Source organism: Paramisgurnus dabryanus, chromosome 3 (assembly GCF_030506205.2).
Source record: "Paramisgurnus dabryanus chromosome 3, PD_genome_1.1, whole genome shotgun sequence".
Taxonomy (NCBI): Eukaryota; Metazoa; Chordata; class Actinopteri; order Cypriniformes; family Cobitidae; genus Paramisgurnus; species Paramisgurnus dabryanus.
Genome location: NC_133339.1, coordinates 45,910,940 through 45,934,272, shown reverse-complemented (window position 1 = coordinate 45,934,272; position 23,333 = coordinate 45,910,940). Strand labels below are relative to the sequence as shown.

Sequence of the window (23,333 nt, the reverse complement as noted above, 5' to 3'; positions counted from 1 at the left end):
GAAGAAGAGGTTTTTTGGAGCCAATAGTTGGCGGGGCCTGCTGTCGCCATCTTGGCATCAGGTCACCGCACATCACTTGCGAATAACCCAAAATGGGTAAAGAGGCGGGATGAGGGTGAAGCTGAGGTGGCTGGTGGCTGAAACCACGCCCGCCTAGCTCAACTCTAATGACAGCAGTGGCTGTTCAACCGTCACTTAAGTGGCCACGCCCTTAATTATGCCGAACTTTAAAGCTTAATATCATTTTTCTCATTAAAAAGACCTGTCTGAAATCGATTCTGAATCGCAAGGCTGTGATTCTTTGTTTCATGCGGCATTTGGTCAGAAGGATGTCATTATCCATCTAAAATCACTATGAGTCGGAGTCGTTTATAACGTGCATTTAAAAAAGCAACACTTGTTAAATAGAAATCATTCAAAATATTCTTTATTATCATGAAAATACCTGAATCAATGTGAAGAACAGCGTATAAATATTCCTGTAGATATTTCCTGGAATAGCGTTTGTAATGCTACTTCTTCTGTGGCACAAAGGGAGTTTCTGCACGAGAGCGCCCCCTGGCTTTCGGATGTGCCGGGATTTCACCGTAATTCATTCAAATTCATTCATTGAGAAAACGCGCATTTGCACGGTTAATCGTTACACCCTTACTATATAGACCAGGGCTCGCAAAATCGCTAGCCCGACGTCCCGGGGCTATTGTGAATTCCTGTCTGGCTACCAAAATGTATCTCTGCCCTGCCCGTCGGGCTTAGCCTGGTTAGCCAGACCTACATCAAGATGTAAGGTCTGGCAACTCTTCACACAAACGGCTCAATGCAAGGGGCGGGATATAAGGTTGTCCCTCAAAATGCCTCTGCACGCAATAGGATAGCGCTATGACCAATCAGAGCAACGAAGAACGAAGTTTTCAAGTAGGAACCGTCGCAGCTCTGTCGTCATCATGTTAAGCCCGCCCCACAGACGCTACACACGATGTGATTGGCCTGACCAAATTTTGGTTTTTGGAGCTGTTAAGTGCATTGTGAGTGCCTAGACTAAACCCTGGCAGCAAATATATTTTGCGGCCGCTAGGGTGCGTCTAGATTTCTAGGCTACGTCGGGCTATCTTGGGGAGGAAATAATATTTGAATGTTTTTGCTTTGTCTCAGATTTAGTTAGGTAATTATATTGCATGTATTTCGGCGTCCTCTTGTCAGTCATTATCCTCACGTAACAAGTGAAACTGTCAGGAAATGAAGTGAAAGCATAAATAAACCCATCCTTTAATGTACACGTCTGATATGCGCGCGACCCTCTGCACGCGCTTCTCCTGGCTTCGCTCTTCACGAGCACCTGCTTGCTTTGTGCTCAGCAAACAAGCGCGAACTCAAGTCATTGAATAAAATAGCGTCATTTCATTATAACCTCATAGACTAACATTGTTTTAACGTTTCTTTTTTCTTTCTTCAGTTAGTAACTTAAATATGTGAGAAGGAAAATAGATTTGAGTGATTTCCGATCGCTTTGACACGTCTAGGCTATTAAGAGAATATGATGCTAAGCTTTTGATAGGCGACTAAACAGCAGTGGTAAGATATGTTTACCTAAAACGAATAGAATGTGTGTTTGTCCTTTAGTTTTACCTCAGAGTCTAACATTATTCTAGCGAAAATAAACGGCTATGGTAAGATCTGTTAACCTAAAGGGAATTAAATGTTTATTCCTTTTTAATAAATATCTGTTTTAATAAGTCTTCTATATTGTGTTAAAGTCACTGGTTGTTTATATATTTGATAAAATAGTTATGTGTGATGTGTTGAGGTATTTTTTTATTAAAAAAATGACCTGTGTTATAATACATTAATATTATATTTGAGTAATATAACAATTAAATTATTCTAACATTAGGGGAACGTTAAAATAACCTAAAAATAACATTAGGGGAATGTTTATTTTCTTAAAGAAAACATTCCTGGCTAACCAAAAACCTTGGAAAATCAGGGAACGTTTTGGGAACCAAATTGTTAGCTGGGGATGGGCAGGAATAGTTGTCTTGCATGGAAATCCAGGATTTATCAATATTCTACATTAAACAGTGTATTTTTTATTCGGGCTACTTATATTCATTTCGGGCTACCAAAAATTAAAGAGTGTCTGCCTGAAGGGCTACCAGGGATTTTAAAATTTTGCGAGCCCTGTAGACCAAAAGCACTTTTTGTACCAGGCTGTTAACACATTTATTTCTACTGTAAAGTTGGGCATTTTAACATGGAGGTCTATGGGAGTTTTCATTTCCCCATCGGTGTTAGTTATTATGGCACGAGACGGAAGCGGTAGGGTTATCCTGTATTTACTTATTCATTAAGCTGACACTTTTATCAAAATTTATCCAATATTTGCATTAATTTATACTGGTATGAATATGAAATGCTACGTATCAAATCAATACATTTTACATGCATGTCATTTAAAAAAACAAGTAGCCAAATAACACAGTGTTCCCCTCTAAATGGTCTATATTATGTGAATTCGTTCGCTTTATTATACTAGTTTTGAGATCTTTTCTCAGTAGTATTTTGGCCATATGAACAGTAATACTAGTCTCCACACAACAGTAACTTTTAAAATAACGCATCTAGAACAAAAACAGAAAATGAAATGCCTTATTACACAAAACATAAAAAAACATTAGCCATCTGCTGCTAATGACAAAAGCCAAACATTTCTTAAAGAATACCAACAAGAAAGCTGAATCCACACAATTGGGCTACACCAAAACTGTAAACTACCCTGGCGTATCACCATAGCCTTTTCAATCTTGTGTCTTGTTTGTAACTATGCCAGCGTATCGGTCACAGTGACCATATTTACCCATCAACCCATTCCATGCCTAACCATCTGTTGCTATGAGTTACTGGCGGTCAGAACAACAAAGGAACTGTCCAGGAAAACATCAGTACTTCACAATACACCTAGGTAAAACATGACATATTTACAACCTTACTCTGCGGTAAGGAATGTATGAGCATCCTGAATTCAATGGTTTGAATCTAAAACACCTGGTCAATCATTAGAAAGCATGGTTTGTTAAGACCCCCTCAATGATCTTCATTAAACATTTATCTATGATGAACGAACGATTCTTGTGTAGTCGGCGTGAAGACACACCATGGTTCGGTTCCAAAACCTATACGGTACAATGCGATAAAAATAAAGGTGCTACAAAAAGTGCTTTGTGGAAAAATTTCTATTGAATCACTGTAAAGAACCTTTTAAGGACCTTTATTTTTAAAAAAGGAATATGTAAACATCCAATTTAAAGACAGATATATATCTTTATTTAGAAGTAACCGCTGTCCATCAATGCATCATGTAAAAAGCTAAATAGAAATACATTCCCATTTGAATGCCTATGTTTTCATCAACTTTGCCAGTTAATAAGATACACTTAAAAGCAGCTGACATTTTGCGACCAAGCTGACACTAACACATCTGACGGCAGCATTGTCGTGGACAACCTGCACAATGCGTTAAGCAATTATGTACAGAGCTCACGCAGTCAGCCGTGCATTTCATTCCTCTTCAGCCTCCCAGGATTTATCTGACAGCTGGGCTGCAGGGGTCGACCGAGGGCACTGGCGGATAACCACGGATGACTCCAAACATGTCCAAGTGACACATTAATGATTAAGAAGATGCCCCGGACCTCCCGGTGCACTCTTTTACTGCACCTAACGTCACAGGAGCGTGCATGAAACAAACGGCTACGCTGCGGGAGGTTAAGTACTGTCGGCTTATCACTAAAGGAAGAAAGACGAGGAGGGGTGGTGACCGCAGCTGATGGCCTAGACTTGTCTGACTAGATTATACGTCATGCAATATGAGACTTTCTTTTGACAGATAAATGGGTATAACAGTATGTACTGACTTTGAAACTTTGAAAACTTTTTCCTGGACTGGAAAGTGAACAAGCCAACAAGTATACATGAGTTCTTCAATACTTTAGGAAAAGTTATCCAGGATGCAACAGAAACTGGTGCACTGAACCTAAAGGTCACCTAATGTGTTAATTTTTCAAGATGTAATATTAGTCTCAGGTGTCCCCAGAATGTGCCTGTGAATTTTCAGGTCCAGATACCCTTTATAGATACTTTATATTACCATATTGAAAAGGCCTATTTTGGGTGTGCAGGTAAAAGCGCTTTTTTGTGTGTGTCTCTTAAATGCAAATAGGCTGATTACTGTTATCTTTACCGAAAACAATTTTTTTAACTCTTTCACCGCCATTGACGAGATATCTCGTCAATTAAGAGAAAACGCTTCCCCGCCAATGACGAGATTTTCTGTCTTTTCGCAATAGCGCTATTATCCCTTATTAGCCCTTCCGCAACGTTTTAAACCCGGAAGTTTGCCCTATGGCAAGCGGCTGCATGTCCGTGTCTGTTTTAAAGATCGCTCTGAATGGGATCTCTATGAAAAGTCCGTCACAAAAATGGAATTATCTCTGCTTTTTGCTCAAAATGTGGTGTTTTTGCAGAAACCTACCCATATTCAAAAGCGGATTACAAAAGAACCACTTAAGGTAGGATGAAACGTTTTTTTTTTGTGAAAGCAGAGGGTCTGTTCTTTCATTTGGTATATTGTATGTTTATATATTTAAAGAAGAAAATTTTCTGGAAGGCATTAAACTTTGGTGAAAATCATGAAAAACGCTGGCGCTGGCTGGAAACTTTTTTTAAAAACGCTGGCGGTGAAAGAGTTAATAAGACAATCACATTACTTTATTGTTTAATTTCAAGGACCCGTGGGAACCCTCATGAAATCAATCCTTTTACAGTAGTTTATTTCTGATAAGTAAATTACCTTTGTTCATATATCATATCTAACGCATATCAACTATTACACTGACTGAGCTAACTCACTGAGTAAAATGAATGTATACAATGTTGGCTACAGCAGGGTTTCCCACAGCATATTTCAGTTAAGGCAGCCCGCCTAAGCTTGGAAACCCTACCGCCTTAACTAGATTGTCCAAAAAAAACAAAAAAATTCACTGCACAAAAGGCCGTCAAGTGCATCGCGGAGAATAGCGCGTACGCGCATCAAACCGCGAGCGGGGACGCGCGCCACACGGCCGAAATGAGAAAGACGTGGTCCGGACCGTCACTGTCTGGAGGATAAAGCCAGTTGATAAAACATCTCGGAGAATAGCGCAGACGCGCTACACACCGCGAGCGTGCACGCGCACCACACGGCCGAAATGAGAAAGACGTGGTCCGTCATGTCTGGAGGATAGCCAGTTGATTAAACGCGTGTCCGTGAGAACAGTAAGTTGACTTATGTTTTGGGGTTATTTAAGCCTGCTATTGTATTCGTCTATAGTTCTTGCAAATTTAAAGTAAGTTAGCTGGTGATTTTGTTGTTTGAGCAACCTGGTAGGGTTTCACGTGCCTGTTGATTAGATATAATTGTAGAGAGCTCTATTCATGTGCATTATTTACATGCTACAGTAGTAGTACATCTATCATTGTTCGCCAGACGTTCTACAACATCTGCTTTAGTTTGTGTTTATTAACCCTTTAGTTTCACTTCATCACACAGCTATTCCTGTTAGAGGTAAAACATTTAATTCATAAATAATCTAGTATGTGTTCATTCTTTGTCATAGTTTCTTCAAAATACATTTTTATTTAAGTGTTTTAAAAATAAATATTTTATTAATTTATTTATTTTATTAAAATATTTTAATTTTCATCATGACGCATATGCCCCGCCCATTTGATTGCCACGCCCTCGGCCCCGCCCACCCGCACAGCCCTACCACCTTAACTAACACATTTTCTGCGGGAAACCCTGTACAGGTCATTAAATTCTTGCCTGGCTACCAAACCTCTCCACACAGTTGTGATCCATGCTCACCGTCTCCTCGTCTGTAAACATTTTATTTTCAACAAGGTATTTGTTTCAGTTTAGCCACTAGCCAGAGCGATAAATAAATACAGGCCAGGAAGTTCACCATGATTTTTCAGGCACGTAACCGCAACGATGTGTTTGCATCTAATGAAACATGCTACATGTGACAGTTCTTTACACATCCTTAGGTAGTAACTATGACTCCAGTCCTAGTTAAGGTTATCACTACATTAGCACAAGATTAATCAATGTCCTTATTTACTATTAGTTCATGTTAAAGCATGAATATCACATACTGTGCATATGTTATGTTGAGCCAATTTGTGTTAAATATTAATTCACCCTAACCCTCAGCATGCCACGATTAATGACACATGCAATACTATATATGGTTGCATCAGACTCACATTATGCATCTGAACAGACCTTAACTTATGGTCTCTGTTTGTTTAATGGTCTGGCTAGTGGCTAAACTGAAATCTGGAACAAATACCTCATCAAAAATAACAAATGTTTTCTTTTCCTAAAGACGATGGGAGACGGCGATCATGGATCACGACTACTATGTGCAAGGAGAATTGGCAGCCGATCCGTAGTTAAGATTGTATACGTACACATTTTACACAGTAAAGTAGCTTAGTGTAGTTTTTAATACACTTTAGCTTTAATTTGAACTAAGGTAATCTTGTTGTGGTTTATTTTACTTGTTATCAGAAATAAACTACTCTAGAAGGACTCTGTTGTTATTTAATCTTTGCAGAGTTTACCGGAAATTGGGTGTGTTCCACGAAAGGCGTTTGTTTATGTTGTGTCTGCTGAAACCGTCTACTGTATCCTGTGTATGTGAGTAAGTGCTGTTGTTATGGACATCATATCAGTGATATTTAAATATTCAGTCTCATGATGTGTAAAACAGAGATGTTTGGTGAGTGTTTGTGGAACACGAGACACAGATGGTGTTATCTGAGAATGGAGCTCAGTGTCTTTAGCTCATTGTTTCGTTCCCTGCCATCAGTCATCTATAGATGACAGACACTGATGAGATATTTAAGCTCCTGTAGACCCCCAGGAGTGCAGTCGCTGACCCGCCCTGGGTGTGTGCACATGATGGGCTTCTGCTCTTTTGAACACTGTACCCTACCCTCCATTGAGAAAGCCTTTTGACTTGCAATTCAAGTCTTTATCTAGAAGAGAATATAAATGTATACTATAAATTATACATTTAGATAATAAAAATTATAAATCTTTAATAAAAATGAAACAGAAGTGTTCTTCCTGTCTTTATGGAACCGTTACCATACAGCAAAAATAAATAGTTCTTTCTTTTATGGCATCATGTAGACTTTTTATAGACTCTGTAGACTCTTTTTCACTTTCTTTTGCCACACATGCGTTGTCGCGGTTACAAGTCTGGACTGAACTTATCTTCCGGTTTTTGTTTGTTTAATGGTCAGACTAGTGGCTAAACTGAACTCTGGAACAAATACCTTGTCGAAAATAACAAATGTTTTGGTTCCCTAAAGATGAGGGGAGACGGTGATCATGGATCACTATAATACACATTTTACACAGTAACATTAGCTCAGTGTCGATTTTGATACACTTTAGCTATGGTTTATAAACTAAGTTAATCTACATGTTGTTTATTTCACTTGTTATAAGAAATAAAATACTCTAAATGGACTTTGTTGTTATTGATTCTTTGTGGAGTTTACCGGAAGTTACGTTTGTTCCACCAAATACGTTTGTTTATGTTGTTACTGCTGAAACCATCTATACTTAGAGGGCATGCACACCAAGGTGTTTGCGCTGGTGGCCGGCGTATGTTATCAATTGTTTCCAATGGAAGAGGCGCACTTTTCAAAAAAACAGCAGCTGGCAGATTTTGTCCGCGATGAGCACCGGTACTTTTTCCAAGCTCAGCGCTGAATGCCGAGAGTTGAAAAATTTACAACTTTGGATGATATGCTCAGCTAGTCAATGTCACTTCTTACTCGGCCGCCCATCTGGCATTTTCAGCCGCGTTTAAACACTTTGATGTGCAAGCCCTCTTAAGAGTGTTCTGTATGGTGCATAGCTAATTTAAACGGATAGTCTGATTATCTCGAATAATAAACTTTTTTTAAATATGCTCATTTTCCAGCTGCCCTAGAGTTAAACATTTGATTTTTACCATTTTGGAATCCATTCAGCTGATCTCCGGGTCTGGCGCTAGCACTTTTAGCATAGCTTAGCACAATCCATTAAATCTGATTAGACCATTTAGCATCGCGCTCAAAAATAACCAAAGAGTTTCGATAATTTTCCTATTTAAAACTTGACTCTTCTGTAGTTACATCGTGTACTAAGACAGACGGAAAATTAAAAGTTACAGATTTTCTAGGCCGATATGGCTAGGAACTATACTCTCATTCTGGTGTAATAATCAAGGACTTTGCTGCTGTACACCATGGCTGCAGGATCCGCAATGATATTATGAACTGCCCAAAAATAGTCCCCAGCTATTGAAAGTTACCAAGAGGACTATTTTCGTCTGCTGCATAATATAATTGCATTTTCCACACTTACAAAACATAGTTAAGTGCACACCAAAGCCTTTGTTCTCAATTGTTTCCAATGGAAGCGCAGCGTTTTTCAAAAAAGCCTCTCCGTTTTTTCCGCTATTCAACTTTGAGTAAAAAGCTCAGCACGTTAATGTCAGTTCTCAAATGCCCGTCCAATCTCAGTGGAGGAGGGGCAGGAGGGGCAGGACAAGTATCACAACAACCAACCGGCTGATAAACAAAGCAAAAGTATCACCGCAACCAAAACGCTCAGCTGAACAAAGGCGGCAGTCGGCAGTAGGGATGTAACGGTTAACCGTGCAAATGCGCGTTTTCTCAATGAATGAAATTACGATGAAATTCTGGCACAACCGAACACCAGGGGCGCTCTCATGCAGAAACTCCCCTTGTGCCACAGAAGAGGTAGTATAACAAACGGTATTCCAGGAAATGTCTACAGGAATATTTATTTCACTGTTCTTTAAACTGTTTCAGGATTTTCATGATAATAAATAATATCTTGAATGATTTTGTTTAACGAGGGTTGCTTTTTTAAATGCACGTTATAAATGACTCCGACTCATAATGATTTTAGATTGATAAGGACTTCCTACTGACCAAATGCCGTAGTACACGCACAAGCTGTGCATGAAACACATAATCGCAGCCTTGCGGTTCAGATTCGGTTTCAGACAGGCATTTTAATGGGACACACGATTAATCGTTACATCCCTAGTCGGCAAAAAAAGCTGCCAGTCTGCATCCGCCGGGCATTTTTAGCCGCGTTAGTATAACTGAAAACATGAGCAGCTTCTCAGCGCTGAGCACCGAAGCTTGAAAAAATTTTCAATTCTGGATGAAGCGCTTAGCTAATCAATGTCACTTCTCACTCGGCCATCCAATCACAGTGGAGGAGGGGCGGGACAAATATCACAACAATCAAACAGCACATTGTTCAACGACATAACAAAGCAAAAGTATCATAGCAGCCAAAGTACTCAGCTGAAAAAAGCTGGCAACAGTTGGCATCCGTCTGTGGCGTTTTCAGCCACATTTAAATGCTTTGGTGTGCGCGCTACCTTAGGTAGTATGATATGTTTTATGTATGTGAACTCATAAATAACTAATTCATACTGTAATACCAAGTCAATAAACTATGATATAACCCAATTATGAGATTATTTAACATGTGCTAAACATATCTTTCATAACTGATATGTAGTAGAAATTTTTATTTTAAGTAATATGTTTATTTATATACCCAAACATGAAATGATTACACAAATGCTGGTTTGCTTCAACCCATGGTTGTGTGAAATACGGATAAATTCTTTATAAATTCACATTTGCTGTGTTGTTTTTAAACCATAATTGGGTCAGATATGGACATTTAATAGGTCAATTTAACACAATGGTTGGGTTTATCCATATTTTACCAACAACCCCATATTTTACACCATGTTTTGAGTCTTTGTCATACGTGTACTAACTTAAGAACAGATTGAAACACAAACACATGATGATGCTTTCTGGTGTGTATAAACAAAAAAGCTTGTTGCATCCTTTATGTGTTTACCTTCGACACGCCATCCTCGTTTCCCTGCGCCTTTCTGCGGAGCTGCATGAGTGTCCACATGTCATTGACCGCACTGTCAGATTTGATAAGCTGAGAGGCGCTCGGCAGAGACTCCAGCACAGACATCTGCTCCTCCATCCGTCTCACTTTCTCCTCCATTACGTTATACGGGACTGATTTATCCACGGGTTTAGTCTGAGGTGGGCCGCCATGCTCGTGGTCAGCATCTTTCCAGGGAGTTGTGATAGTCTCGATCTTCAGGTGTCCCAGGATGGCGTTCAGTAAAGCGTGCAATGCGCTGAAGTTGACAGATCCAACATCTGGAGTCCCTATAGAGAGGTCCAGCAGCTCGTGCAAGCTTATGTCCGTCATCTTTTTCAAAACTATGTAAAGTTAATCCAATTTAAAAGATGTTTATGATGATGAATACAACATGCTGTTGGAAATGAAACCGACAATCAGAGATAAGTTTGTTGTTGGCATTATTTACGATCTCCAGACTAGAATCCGAATTCAAGTTTAGTCTATTTTCAAACATAATCACTGAATTGTCGCATTAAATCGCGTTCTCGTTTTTGTGAAGCCTGTAAAGTTGTCCGAAGTCTTTTATTTGCTGCGCCTGAAATCCTGTCGACATTTATTCATCATTTAATTTGCGTGGTGTTACCGGTAGCTGTGCTTTTGGTGAATTGTTTCAAGTTTGCTCTTCCATTGACGTTGTCCCGCCTACCAAAGACACTTATTGGTTGTGATGCTGAGTAGGGGTTTACGCAATCCACCCTTATTGGATACATTCGCTGTCAGTCAAAAGAAAACGCACTATGTTGTGACTTGTGAGTGGCGGCGTCTTTGGTTGCTTAGCAACGGATTCATCGCAGTTGCGATTGTACTGCACGTGAAGATAGAGAGAGTGAAATATTAAATAAAATAGTACAAATAATAGGTTTATTACGTTCATTAAAAATAATTTTATGGAGTTCAAGTTTTTCCCCCAAAATGTATTCATTTTGCAGACACTTACTTACATTTTATCATTATGTGTATTCCTGGGATTGAACACACAACCTTTTGCGCTGCTAAGGTTCTAAGGGCTTGGCACAGAGCTTGTATTATGCATAATTATTTTATAGATTCTTATTTGTCACTACCCCAGGTGTAGCTTGACATTTGGGCTTAGGGGGCCGGGCCCGGGCAGACTGGTGGTCTATCATAGTATCTTAATATATCATAGTAATTAAAGATAATTCAGATTAATTAAAAACATTTTCTTTGTCTACATTAAAATAACATAGCCTAAATGTTAGGTAAAAATAAAACATGATGATGTATTTTATTTTTGTATCAGAGGTAAAAGTAAAGAATGAGGACCATTATTTGTATTTGTATTAATAGTATTAATACTATTATGAGTGAAATGATACTGTAACAGTTTTTATTATAAAAAAGTCAAATATTGTATAATAAAGTCAAATAAAGTCAAATAGTGTTCTAATTCATAATGAATTAGAGTTTGTATGTAAACAACAATCAACGGTTATATTAAAATTAAGAGCTTAAATGCCTTACCCACTAACTATATACACTGCAAGAAAAAAATCCACAGTGTTAGTTAATTTTAGGACATTTTCTTCACTTCTTAGACACAACACGATTCAATTCAAAATACAAGTAAAAACAAAACGGAAAATTAATATGCAGTGAAAAGTACTACATTGGACCATTAATATTACAATCTTGAGGTAAAATCCCAGACTCCACCAAAGGTTTTGGAGGGTGAACACGCCAGGCACTGCTCTAAAAACAAGTGCTTGAGGACGCTTTCTTTTTTTAATCTTATGTGCTGTGATTGTTATAAAACAAAACATCCACGGAAGTTCTGTCTTACAAGTATCTGATTTTGGGGATTGTTCAATGTATTCATATTTGTGATAGCACGGTTATATATGATATATCAACAATATTAAAGCTGGTGTGTACATTTTAGCAGCATCTAGTGGTGAGATTGTGAATTGCAACAAACAGCTCACCCCTCAATTTTAAAACACATATGGTAGCCTCCACAGGACAAACATGTCGTCATTTTCCAGCTCTCCTAGAGTTAAACATTTGATTTTTACAGTTTTGGAATCCCTTCAGCTGATCTCTGGGTCTGGCTGTAGAATTTTTAGCATAGCTTAGCACAATCCATTGAATCTGATTAGACCATTTGCATCGCGCAAAAAAATAGCTATAGAGTTTCGATATTTTTCCTATTTAAAACTTGACTCTTCCGTAGTATACTCTCATTCTGGCGTAATAATCAAGGACTTTGCTGCTGTTACATGGCTGCAGCAGGCGTAGTTATATTTTTTGGCCATTTTGCCTTTATTTTAACAGTGAGTGAGGAGAGGAAAGTACAGGGATGAGAGAGGTGGGTATTTAATCGGCAAACAACCACGAGCTGGGAATCAAACTCGGGTCTCCCAGTGGAAAAGCAGCACGCATTGGAACGCTGCACACTACACCATCAGCGCCGTCACAAACCCATATTTCTGAATGGCTGCAATTAAGCAGATTTGATGTGAAAGTATTTGATGAACCAAGAGTATTCGGTATTTCATTTTGACGGAGATGGCATTTAGCAGCTTTTTCATAATGAGCTCCTCAATTGTTTAACAAAGTAAAATTTTAAGGGGCGGTTTCCCGGACAGGGATTAGACTAGTCCTAGACTAAAATAAATGTAAGAGCTGTCCAAACTGAAAACAACTTGCACTGACATCTTAAAATACATCAGTGCCCTTTGTTTTGCCTTAAAATGCACACAAGTAATGTTTTAAGTGAGGCATGTTTGTTAAAACTAGTTATATTAACTAATTAAACTAAGGCCTAGTCCCGGCTTAAGCTAATCCCTGTCCGGAAAACCACCCTAATATGTATAAGAACTTCAATTAACATGTATATTTGTTTTGGAATAAAAAATCCCTTTAGCCAAATAATGGGCATCAATTTAAGCAAACTATAAACAAAGAGAAATAAGCATGAAAGACTAAAAACCGTTTTAATCCCATATATAAATATATTTATTTAAAAAAATTCAAGGAGTCATTATCATTTTTACAATAAGGTACATTCAAGTGATCAGGTAATTACATCACATTTTCCCTTAACATCCCATAGATTGCCCCGAAATAAATGTAAAACTGAACGGTTTCCGTTAAACAAACAGAACACTGAAAAATACTAACATACATGTAAATATTCTACCTTCATGCAGATGAGTCGCAGTATGTGTATTGTAAAGAAGGAACCAAGTTCAATACAAATATTACTTTTGACATGCGGTCAACTTGATATTAATATAGAAGCCATTAAAATTGTAATTTCAATTTCTTTCCATCTCTGTCTTAGTTTTTAAATGATTAAATAAGAGTCATGCAAATATCACTTCAGAGAAATAAAGACAAAACTCAAAAATAAAGCAAATTGCTAGGGAGTGTTTCAATCTTTGGCAAATTGTTCTCTTAAAAAAAAAGAAAAGAAAAGCAACCAAAAAAATTAAAACAACATATACAATAATAAACCCTAATCTATTTACTAACTGCAAATAAGATGTCAAGTGACTTACATTAAAGTTAGTGAAAGAATTATGTTTCTTGCATTATAGTACATTTTACAGCATTGTGTGTAAAATATAACACATACAGTGAACATACAGTGTACAATTGAATTATATTCCACAGCTTAGTGAATTATTGCCATTGCACTTTTATCTTTAATATCTCAATTAGTTGAGTGTTTCATATAAAAGTGAGTCTACAAGCCAATGAATATGGCATGAGTTTACCAACTACTTTTACATTCTTTAGGAATTTTTAGATGTTTAGATGTTGTATGCATAAGAGCTGTATAAAAACAATTTGAGGTCGAGTAAAGTTTCAGAGTAGCTCAAACTTTCAAAAACATCCAATAAATCTATATTAATATTAAGTTTTGGGTCTTCCTGTTGATATAGCGGATAGTGACTACCGTTAAACAGTCCAAATGATATGAAAACGTGAATTTTTTTTAAAGATACAGCACTTTGAGTTCCTTAGAAGAGTAAACTTTATGTGCAAGTACAAGAACAGAATGTATAATGCTGATGCACTTGAGAAAGAATGGATATAAGGAGCAGGCGCTTCCCAAGTTTAGAATGCTGAAGGATAAACCAGACGAAGTATATGTATATGCTCAGTAATGACTGGACATACTGAGATCGTACTTCTGGCACTTGTGTCTTTCAGATACTGTCATAATCAGTTTTTCGTCGACTGATAATAGCTATCCACTCCACCACGAAGAAAGATACCGTACCCAGGAAGCCCATCACAACCATGATGAGAAGCTGCCAGTGTAGGAGCAGGTAGTTGCTGTAGAAGAAGGCTATGGCAGCTGTGATGGACTGCAGAGACAGAGACAGACTTAGAGGAATCATCTCATTTTGAACAATACAATCTATAAACACAATTCCAAATTTTCCTTTGCAAATGAGTGAATCATTAAAATATTGGCCCTAGTAATATATCAGTTAAATTCCTCCACACACCACCTCTTTATCAGATGATTTCAAACACATGTACACCTGCACTCACACACAAGTCTGCCCTCTTCACGGGCACTTTCCCCAATACATTTAAGCAGTCCAGTGTTACTCCGCTGCATAAAAACCAACACTTATTCCCTTAGTTGCTGACAACTATAGCCCACCTCTACATCCTGTTTAAAATGTAAACACTTGAAGAGTGTTCTTCTCAGAACAACCTGATAAAAAACAGTTGGGCTTCAAGAGCAACCATCCAGCACTGCTCTCAGTCACTGAAGCCCAGCAGCTAGCAAAGTCTGAGTGTATACTCCCTGTCCTCATTCTACTAGATCTGTCTGCTGTCATCGAAACCCTTAATCACCTTAATCACTTTAATCACATCACTGCAAATCACAGGAATCAGCCATTAGTTTAAATCTGACCTCTCAGGTAGATACTTTAGGGTGTCTTGGAGGGCAAGCTGTCCAAATCACATAACATGATTACTGGGGTCCCTCAAGGACCAGTGTTTGGACCACTTCTATTCCTTATTTATACAACATCCCTATGACCCATTATAAAATCACCTGGCTTCTCTTACCACTGCTATGCAAAATATAACCAAATTTTCTTCTCTGTCTAACCAGACAATCCCACTGTGGAGGCAGAGCATCGCAGCCTGCCTGGAAGACATCTCAGCTTGAATTTGAGAACACCATAAAGTACACATAACTAAGACTTCTTGTCATTCCAGCCTACCCTACAGTGCCATACAACTTCAACTATCCAACTAGGTACTGCCAACATAACACCAACCAGGACAGCTAGAAACCTTTCCTTAGTGTACTACTCTTCAACGACCAGCTGACCTTTCCCTAAAATGTTTTTTGTTTCACGAATACTTGACAGGAACATGTTGAATTCTCTGTCTATTAAATATACTTGTAATCTTTTCTCTCTCCCTAAACAGGTTGTGTCTCTAAAGAATGCTGAATCTTTGTAAGCTGAAAGTAACTTTGTATAGCACTTCTCATGTTATTGCTTTCCTATGATGAATCGCTTTGCTGTTTTCCTCACTTTTGTAAGTTGCTTTGGAATGTCGAAAAAAGTTAAATTGTAAAAAATTCAAACCTGTACAAATTTGAAGACTGCAAATGCAGGGGCGCTGTCTTCCCGGAACAATAAACCCACAATACTGATAAGCTGAGTGTTGAAGCAACTATCACCCAGGCCCAGCAAGAAACTGCATATCAAAGCCACAAGGATGCTACAAAAAGCACAACCAGTGAAAAAATGAATACAGAGAAGACAATAAACTGCTTAATTGTTTTAATATTTGCCATATAAGCTCAATTATTAGTGCCCATTCTTTTTTTAGTACACTACTGTCACTATTTCCTCATACCGTACCTAGGCTGCAAGTAAGCTCGCATTTGTGTGCCTTCCTCTGGAGCCACAGGAGCATCACTTGCTATGTTGAGGAAAATAAGGTAGAATGCCACAAAATGGGTAATGAGCCCAAGAAACACCACTGGGTTTCTGCCGTAGCGGTTACACTTATCCAGGATCCCAAACAATCCCCCTCCTGGTCAAACAGAGAACAGTTTATTACAGTACATCTACTGTGTTATGTTAAAATTACATTTACATTTATTTGGTAGATGTTTTATCCAAAGCGACTTGAAGGGCATCACAAGGTAAACAAAAAATATCAGTATCAAAGAAAATACACTCTTTGTGTACGGACTTACCCAGTATTTCCCCGACACCAATCAAAATTCCCGAGAGTCCAATGAGACCCTTGGCGTTGTCTCCAAATTGAGACATGGCCCCTAGGCATGTCCCATACACCCCACTGTAGAAAGTTAGCTCGAGCCCTGGAAAACCACAGCACAACTGCATTGTCTCAACAATGTATTACAACCTACTTACATACTGATTAAAAGTAAGATACCGGTAATCATCAAGGCCCCTTTAAATCTGCTTATTTGCAAAAACTGAGATTGTCATAGACAAGAGCTTGCAGCTTTCTGCCAAATTTCATAATAACTTTATACCCGCCTTTAACATTATCTATCATAATACATAGTCAATTCTCAGATATACTGTAGTGTTACTGCTGTATCTCCTTATTCTCTTTCTATTATACTGATAGATAGTAATGCATCTCCATCCCCTCAATGTGTACCCCAAGGTTCTGTACTGGGCCCTTTGTTTTTCTCATAATCTACATGTTATATATGTCATGATTTTGGTGGAATAAACTTACCAGAGTAAGCAAAAGGAATGCTCAATAACAGCATCTCTTTAGTCATGGCTAGTTGTATGGATTTCTCTGTGAAAAGTTGACAAGAGCGGCTGTTGTAATATGCTTAAAAGTAAACCGTTTATATATGTTTTTTAATTTAAAATATCACTGCAACTTACTAAATGCATCCAGTGCTTGAGAGCCCAGCCCCGGAGATGTACTTAAAAAGACAAAATGTGACATGATTAAACTGTGGGCCAAATAAATGTCTGGATATGCAGAAGTGCATAAAAATACACCCATACTTCACAGAGATACTATCTGAGATGTCTGCTGGTAGAAGTGACTCAGAGGCATCAGAAGGTGCTGGTTCTGGATCTGGTCGCTGGATCAGGAAAAACAGGAAGCTGCCGACCAAGCTGATGACCGTGAGTGTGATGAAGACAGTTTGACGGTCCTTGTCTGGAAAAAGAGATTTTTTACCACCATTAAATCAGCAGTAGCAGAAGCACTTCTCTACAAACTAAAATATTATACTTTTTTTAGTTTTATCATAATTAAAATTATTGCTTATGGTTTGGAAAAACTTTTTATAGGGGTTTCTTTATCTACCTTAGGGGGCGTGTACATCAAAGCATTTAAACTTGGCCGAAAACGCCAAGCGGAAGCCGACTATGATCGCTTACCAGCTTTTTTTTTGCTAAGCGCCTTGGTTGTTATGATAATTCTGCTTTGTTTATTAGTCGTTGAACAATGTCCCGCCCCTCCTCCACTATGATTGGACAGCCAAGAGAAATGTGACATTGATTAGCTTGATTTTTTACACAAAGTTGAACAACCGGCACTCAGCACGGACAAAACTCGCCAGCTGCTGCCGTTTTTTGAAAACGTATGCCGGCTTAAAGGCCTTGGTGTGCACGCTCACTTAGAAACACAACTTTCACTTTTTTTACACTTTTGCAGCTATCACATTTGTTATTTCTGACAATTAACAAAGAGTTGATATAAACCATATTTGCCTATCAAGGCCATATTAATGTAAGTGAAAAGCAAGCTTGAGACAAAATGTGTGGAAAAAACATTATTTAAAATTCGTGTCAAGTTAATTTCTAAACGTATTATGGGGTGGTTTTACTAATTATAAATACACAAAAAGATAAAACATGATTCTGGGATACAAAGTGTTAACCGATTAAAAACACACTCGTTTAGACAGTTTAATTTCTTAAAGTTTAGCAATAACACCTGCAACATACATATAAAAACAGAATCCCACCTGTTATGTGTGTCTTTCCATGCCAGGCAAAATATATATACAGATTGCCAAAGAATAAACTGCAAACAGAACAAATGAATCAGAGACCTTCATTCAAATCTTTTCTCTTTAAAGATCCAATATGAAAATGACAACAAGGAGGAAGTACCTGAACTGCATCAATGCCCAAAATATGCCACTGTTTCTCCCAATTGTGGAATCCTTAGAGTTGATGGTAAGCAGGTTCCCCTGAGCCGTCCACAGCACTACGATACACAAAAAAGACGGCGGTAAGTGATAGAACATTTGGCTAAAGGGGATGCTTTTAAAACTGAACAGAATTTAATATCTCACCTGCAGCGGCTATCCCAAGTAAAACTGATAAAGTGTAGAAGGACCACGTGTAGGGATGAATGAACATAGCAATATATGCACTAAAATACACAAATGATCAGACATGTTTAACTACAAATTACACACATAACATTAGAATATGACAAAGGCACTTACCTGTAAACAATTCCCCCAAAAAACAAAGATAACAGTGGTCCAATCACAGCTATCACTGAGGGTGCAATAAGGTTTGAGGCGGCGAAAACTGCATAGATAATCGCCATACTGGAAAAGATGTTTGACAGACCTACATTAAAACTGAAGTACTGTCTGACTATGTATGCATGCAAACAATAATATATACATACATATATATATGTTTTGTTTACATCACAAAATAAAAGTTAATATGACCCAATAATGTCAGTAAACTAAATTCAAGAAATCAGAGTTTCAAAATAACCCTGTATAAGTTTTTGGAGACAATAGTAAAACCTGGAAAATCAGTATTTACAATTAGTCAAATCATTATATTTTTTTAAGGGGGCATTTCACAAGACTTTTTTAAGATGTAAAATAAATAATTAGTGTCCCCAGAGTAGATAAGTGAAGTTTTCTCAAAATACCATATAGATAATTTATTATAGCATGTTAAAATTGCAACTTTGTTGGTGTGAGCAAATATTTGCCGTTTTTGGGTGTGTCCTTTAAAATGCAAATGAGCTGATGAAATGCAAACACTGATCACAATGATGGTGGTTTGTTAAAATTAAAACTCAGTTGTGCTCTCATTTTTTCCCTCTTTCTCTCTGCCCTAAATGGCAGTGCTGTGGTTGGAGAGTGCAGATTAAAGGAGTAGTCCACTTTAAAGATGGGGTCCATTGACTTTTTATAGTAGGAAAAAAAATACTATGGTAAGTCAATGGGCCCCATCTATAAAGTGGACTACTCCTTTAAGGGGTGGAATTATTATATAAGATCCCCCTTCTGACATCACAATGACATAATTTTGCACATGTTTGCAGAGAATGGTTTACCAAAGCTAAGTTACTGGGTTGATCTTTTTCACATTTTTTAGGTTGAGAGAAGCACTGGAGACCCAATCATAGTACTTAAACATGGATGAAGTCAGATTTTCATAGTATGTCCCCTTTAAAGTTACAATGAAATTGAAATCAAAAACTTTTGGAATACTGGGATATTTTTTTACAAATGACATATCCTTTAAGCTTTATTTTTTTTTAAATTTATATGCACTTTATAAAAACGCAAATCTCCTCCCCTCCTCGAAAGGTGGGCAGCGATCGCAGCGATTAGCAAATAGCAATGTGACCCAACTTCCAACGATCCAATCAATGCTTGTTGCACAAATTCAAGTCCAGCCCTACCTTTTTCAGAAAAAAAAAGACAATCGCTATGTCCGTTTCATTGTGACTTTAAGGGACGGTTTCCCGGACAGGGATTAGACTAGTCCTAGACTAATAAAAAATGTAAGAGCTGTCAAAACTGAAAACAACATATCTTAAAATACATCAGTGCCCTTTTTTTGCCTCAAAAGTACACAAGTAATGTTTTTTGTAAGGCATGTTTGTTAAAACTAGTTATATTTCCTTGAAACTAAGGTCTAGTTCTGGCTTAAACTAATCCCTGTCCGAAAAACCACCCCTAAAAGTTTTTTGATAAACACTTTGGAAATGTCTACTAACGACATTGTTGCCTGGGTTGCGTATGTGTATGGCAGGTCTATCAAAAAAAGTCCAGATTCTATTGGGGTAGGGGCGTAATTGTTTAGGTGATTTCAAATGTCAACTTTGGCTTTCAGAGATCATGCACCCCGCCTTTAAAGTATATAAACACATATAAAGAGCTCAGATGCAAAAGCCGCTAATTGCCACTTCCATCAAAAATAAAATAATGATATTAAACAAATGCTCTCAGCATGTATTATACGTTCATCAAATACCTTAGCTTCAAATCCACTTAATCCTGGCCTCAAGGCCATTTAGAAATACCGGTTTGTTAGCAGATAATGCTCATTTAGAAGAATACACATATACACATACATACACAGTTTACACACACACAAACACACACAATCACACATTTTCCTCAAGCAGTAAGAAATGTCTACATATACAAAACTTGTCTCCAACTTACTGAAGATTTTATTTAGTTTTAAAAGATTTCCCATTTTGGTATTTCTTGGTATTGCCAAATAGCAAAAGGATGCACGTATTATTTGGGTCATCAACATTAAAACACCTATACTGTACACTTGATATTAAATAAAATCTGCTATGATTAGGTCACATGGCTACTTCTTCAAAGTTCTGCTTTCTTTGTGAACAGACAGTACATCTTTGTGACACAGCCACAGGCAAATAGTTTACTCAAGCAAAGTTTCATGACATTCATGATTATAGCACAATATCACATGACCAGGCTTTCATCTATAAACTGGCCATGCTAAAAATGATACACAAAAAGTACTACAAAAGCAAAAACATGCAACCAGAAATAGAGCTTACAAGTTGGGTTCCAAATTCTAATTTTTAACAAAAGCATCAAGACATATTTTAAATGGGCACATATTATGCAAAATCCACTTTAACAAGGTGTTTGGACATAAATGTGTGTTGGTAGTGTGTGAACACAACACTACAATGAAAAAAATAATAATTTTTAATCCCCATTAAACCGAAGCATTCTCATTAGATATGCTGTTTTGATTCTCTTGTCAGTGTGACGTCACACAAACAAAGCCCCGCCCACAACCACTGACTGGCTGATTAATTTTACCCAAAAGCTTTTCTAAATGTGTTTGTAGGCTAAATATATTATTGTCTCACACTTTTCTTTTCACAAATCAAGATTTATTTTTATCCGAAAGCGCTCACTGTCTGTTAATAAGGAAGTGAGGAGCTGTGGCTCATTTGCATTTAAAGGTACACACCCAAATAGGGGCATTTTGGACATGCTATAATAAATGCCTATGGTGAGGAGAATAAATAAGAAAAATATTCAAGGATGGCAGAACAAAGTAAAAAAGAAAGTTCATACCTTGTGTAGCCACTTCCATGAAACTCAGTACTATTAAAACTCTTTATCACAGTTTGCTGAAAAATAAGGTCATACAAATAGATAAACCAACTCAATAAATAGTTTCTTATAAACCAAATCACAGCTGATATCACACAACTTTTATCAGATCATGCATTTGTAGTCTCAAAACCTACTTCAATATTTCCGCATGTCCCAAATGCAGTGAACATAACCATGAATCCCACGCCCAGGATAATAATGTTGAGCAGGGCTTTTCCTTCTGGACTCATTTTGACGTTTAGTTTTTAGTTCGATAACAACCTGAGACTAAAACACACACAAAAAAAACATCAAAGTCAGCTGACATCTGACACAACTGCTTACAAAGGGAAACTAACCATGCTGCACAAAATCACCGTTTTTAATTAAGACATGAACAAGTAAAAGGTTCGTTTGAAATAAAATCGACTATGTATACATGAATCATTTAATATATGAAATAATGAATTGATAGCAATGTACAAACGGGTAATTGATTTTCTTGTGAATGAAGACTGACAGTAACTGTGCTGAGTAAACTAACTTACCGACTAGTTGGGTGCGATGATTTTAATCAAGTATATCATAATGTAAGAAAAATGTTGATCAAGAAGATTCCGGTGTGGACAAAGACATCTTGTAAAGGGGATAAATGATAAATATGTTACTTTCCGGGCTACACGAACAAGCTTTGCCTGTCTGTCATGTGACTGGTATCAGCTGAGAGTGACGTCATAATGGTGCCCGCCAAAGGATTGAGTGGCATGGCATCTTACGCACAGAAGCCAGTGGCACATGCCACTGTGTTTTGTGGCACTTCCGGTTTCAATTGGCTCGTACCAATGGCTCGTCGAGTGGCACTTCCGGTGTCCAGTGGCTCATGCCACTCCGTTTAGTGGCTCGTCGAGTGGCACTTCCGGTGTCCAGTGGCTCATGTCACTGTTTAGTGGTGGCTCGTCGAGTGGCACTTCCGATGTCCAGTGGCTCATACCATTCCGTTTGTGGGTTGTCTACTGACACATGTCAGTAAAACTTAGGTCTGTTGGATTGAGGCATGTGGCACTGATATTCACCGATCGATCATTACAGATCCGAGAGTAACTTACGCGTGCTGCTGCTATGTTCATTTAATTGTGACACAATTTTGTGTGTCCTTTTTGACTGTCTGGTGTTTCAGGTAACCGAATGCGTGAAATGCATCGATATTCATAATGATCATAATTCACAATTTAAGTATTAAAAATGTAAATATTTAAAATGGGAAGGCAAATATTTTATATATTTAATAAAGCACAACATGCCTGAGCTATATTGCATAATACTGTTAGTTTTTAATATAAATTTTCTAATTGCATTATTTGTGAAAATGTAGTCTGTGAGTGGCATGTTTTTATTTGTAACCAGTGCCAATGTGTTGTATTTAATAAAAAGTGTCATTTATAAGAATCTCGCAGGATATTATAATATTTTTTTCTGCAAGTACCGCATTTACACACATGCACGCCAAAACAGTAGGTGTCAGTCTAACCATGTTTATGTTTAAAAAAACAATGTCCTATTACATATTTTACAACTTGATATTTATTTTATTTTTTTACAACTTGATATTTACACGGTGTTGACAGTGCAGATACGTCACGTGCCCTTCAAAATTAAATTTTATATAGTCTATATAGATTGTTGTCTATAAGAAATAAGGGTTTGAACAAATTATTATTTCACAACATTTATGAGAGAGTAATTATTTTAAATAAATTGTTGGATTATTTCAAAACAAAACAGATTTACAAAACACTTAGCAAAACACTTTACAAATGATTAAATCAAACACAGTTTTTCCTTTATTTTATGCATTTCAAT

At 37.5% G+C, this 23,333-nt stretch overlaps 2 protein-coding genes across 2 annotated transcripts in view; both read right to left on the bottom strand.

Annotated features, from left to right (window-relative positions):
• Nucleotides 1–10,625, bottom strand: part of LOC135744865 (uncharacterized) — a 37,615-nt gene extending 26,990 nt beyond the window's left edge. Inside the window, exon 1 of the mRNA XM_073814130.1 lies at nt 10,016–10,625. Coding sequence (XP_073670231.1) covers nt 10,016–10,387 — 372 coding nt within the window. The 5' untranslated portion in view covers nt 10,388–10,625. The remainder of the gene's footprint in view (nt 1–10,015) is intronic.
• Nucleotides 10,626–13,051: 2,426 nt separating this feature from the next.
• mfsd11 (major facilitator superfamily domain containing 11) lies at nt 13,052–22,224 on the bottom strand. Its single transcript, XM_065263277.2, has 14 exons — nt 22,022–22,224; nt 21,629–21,761; nt 21,453–21,508; nt 18,570–18,677; nt 18,414–18,493; nt 18,229–18,325; nt 18,081–18,139; nt 17,110–17,266; nt 16,984–17,024; nt 16,826–16,891; nt 16,308–16,433; nt 15,967–16,141; nt 15,688–15,823; nt 13,052–14,436 (listed from the first exon to the last, which is right to left on the bottom strand). Exons 2-14 carry the CDS (start codon nt 21,722–21,724, stop codon nt 14,275–14,277), a joined length of 1,359 nt encoding a protein of 452 aa, XP_065119349.1. The 5' UTR covers nt 21,725–21,761; nt 22,022–22,224; the 3' UTR covers nt 13,052–14,274.
• Between the last annotated feature and the right edge of the window lie 1,109 nt (nt 22,225–23,333).

Excerpts from the sequence above, each read along its gene's own strand:
- mfsd11 (XM_065263277.2), bottom strand. The coding sequence starts at position 21,724 with ATGAGTCCAGAAGGAAAAGCCCTGCTCAACATTATTATCCTGGGCGTG. Across the intron at positions 21,509-21,628 it reads GGACATGCGGAAATATTGAA|CAAACTGTGATAAAGAGTTT; the intron begins GTAGGTTTTGAG and ends CTTATTTTTCAG. Across the intron at positions 18,140-18,228 it reads TGGGCATTGATGCAGTTCAG|TTTATTCTTTGGCAATCTGT; the intron begins GTACTTCCTCCT and ends TTCTGTTTGCAG.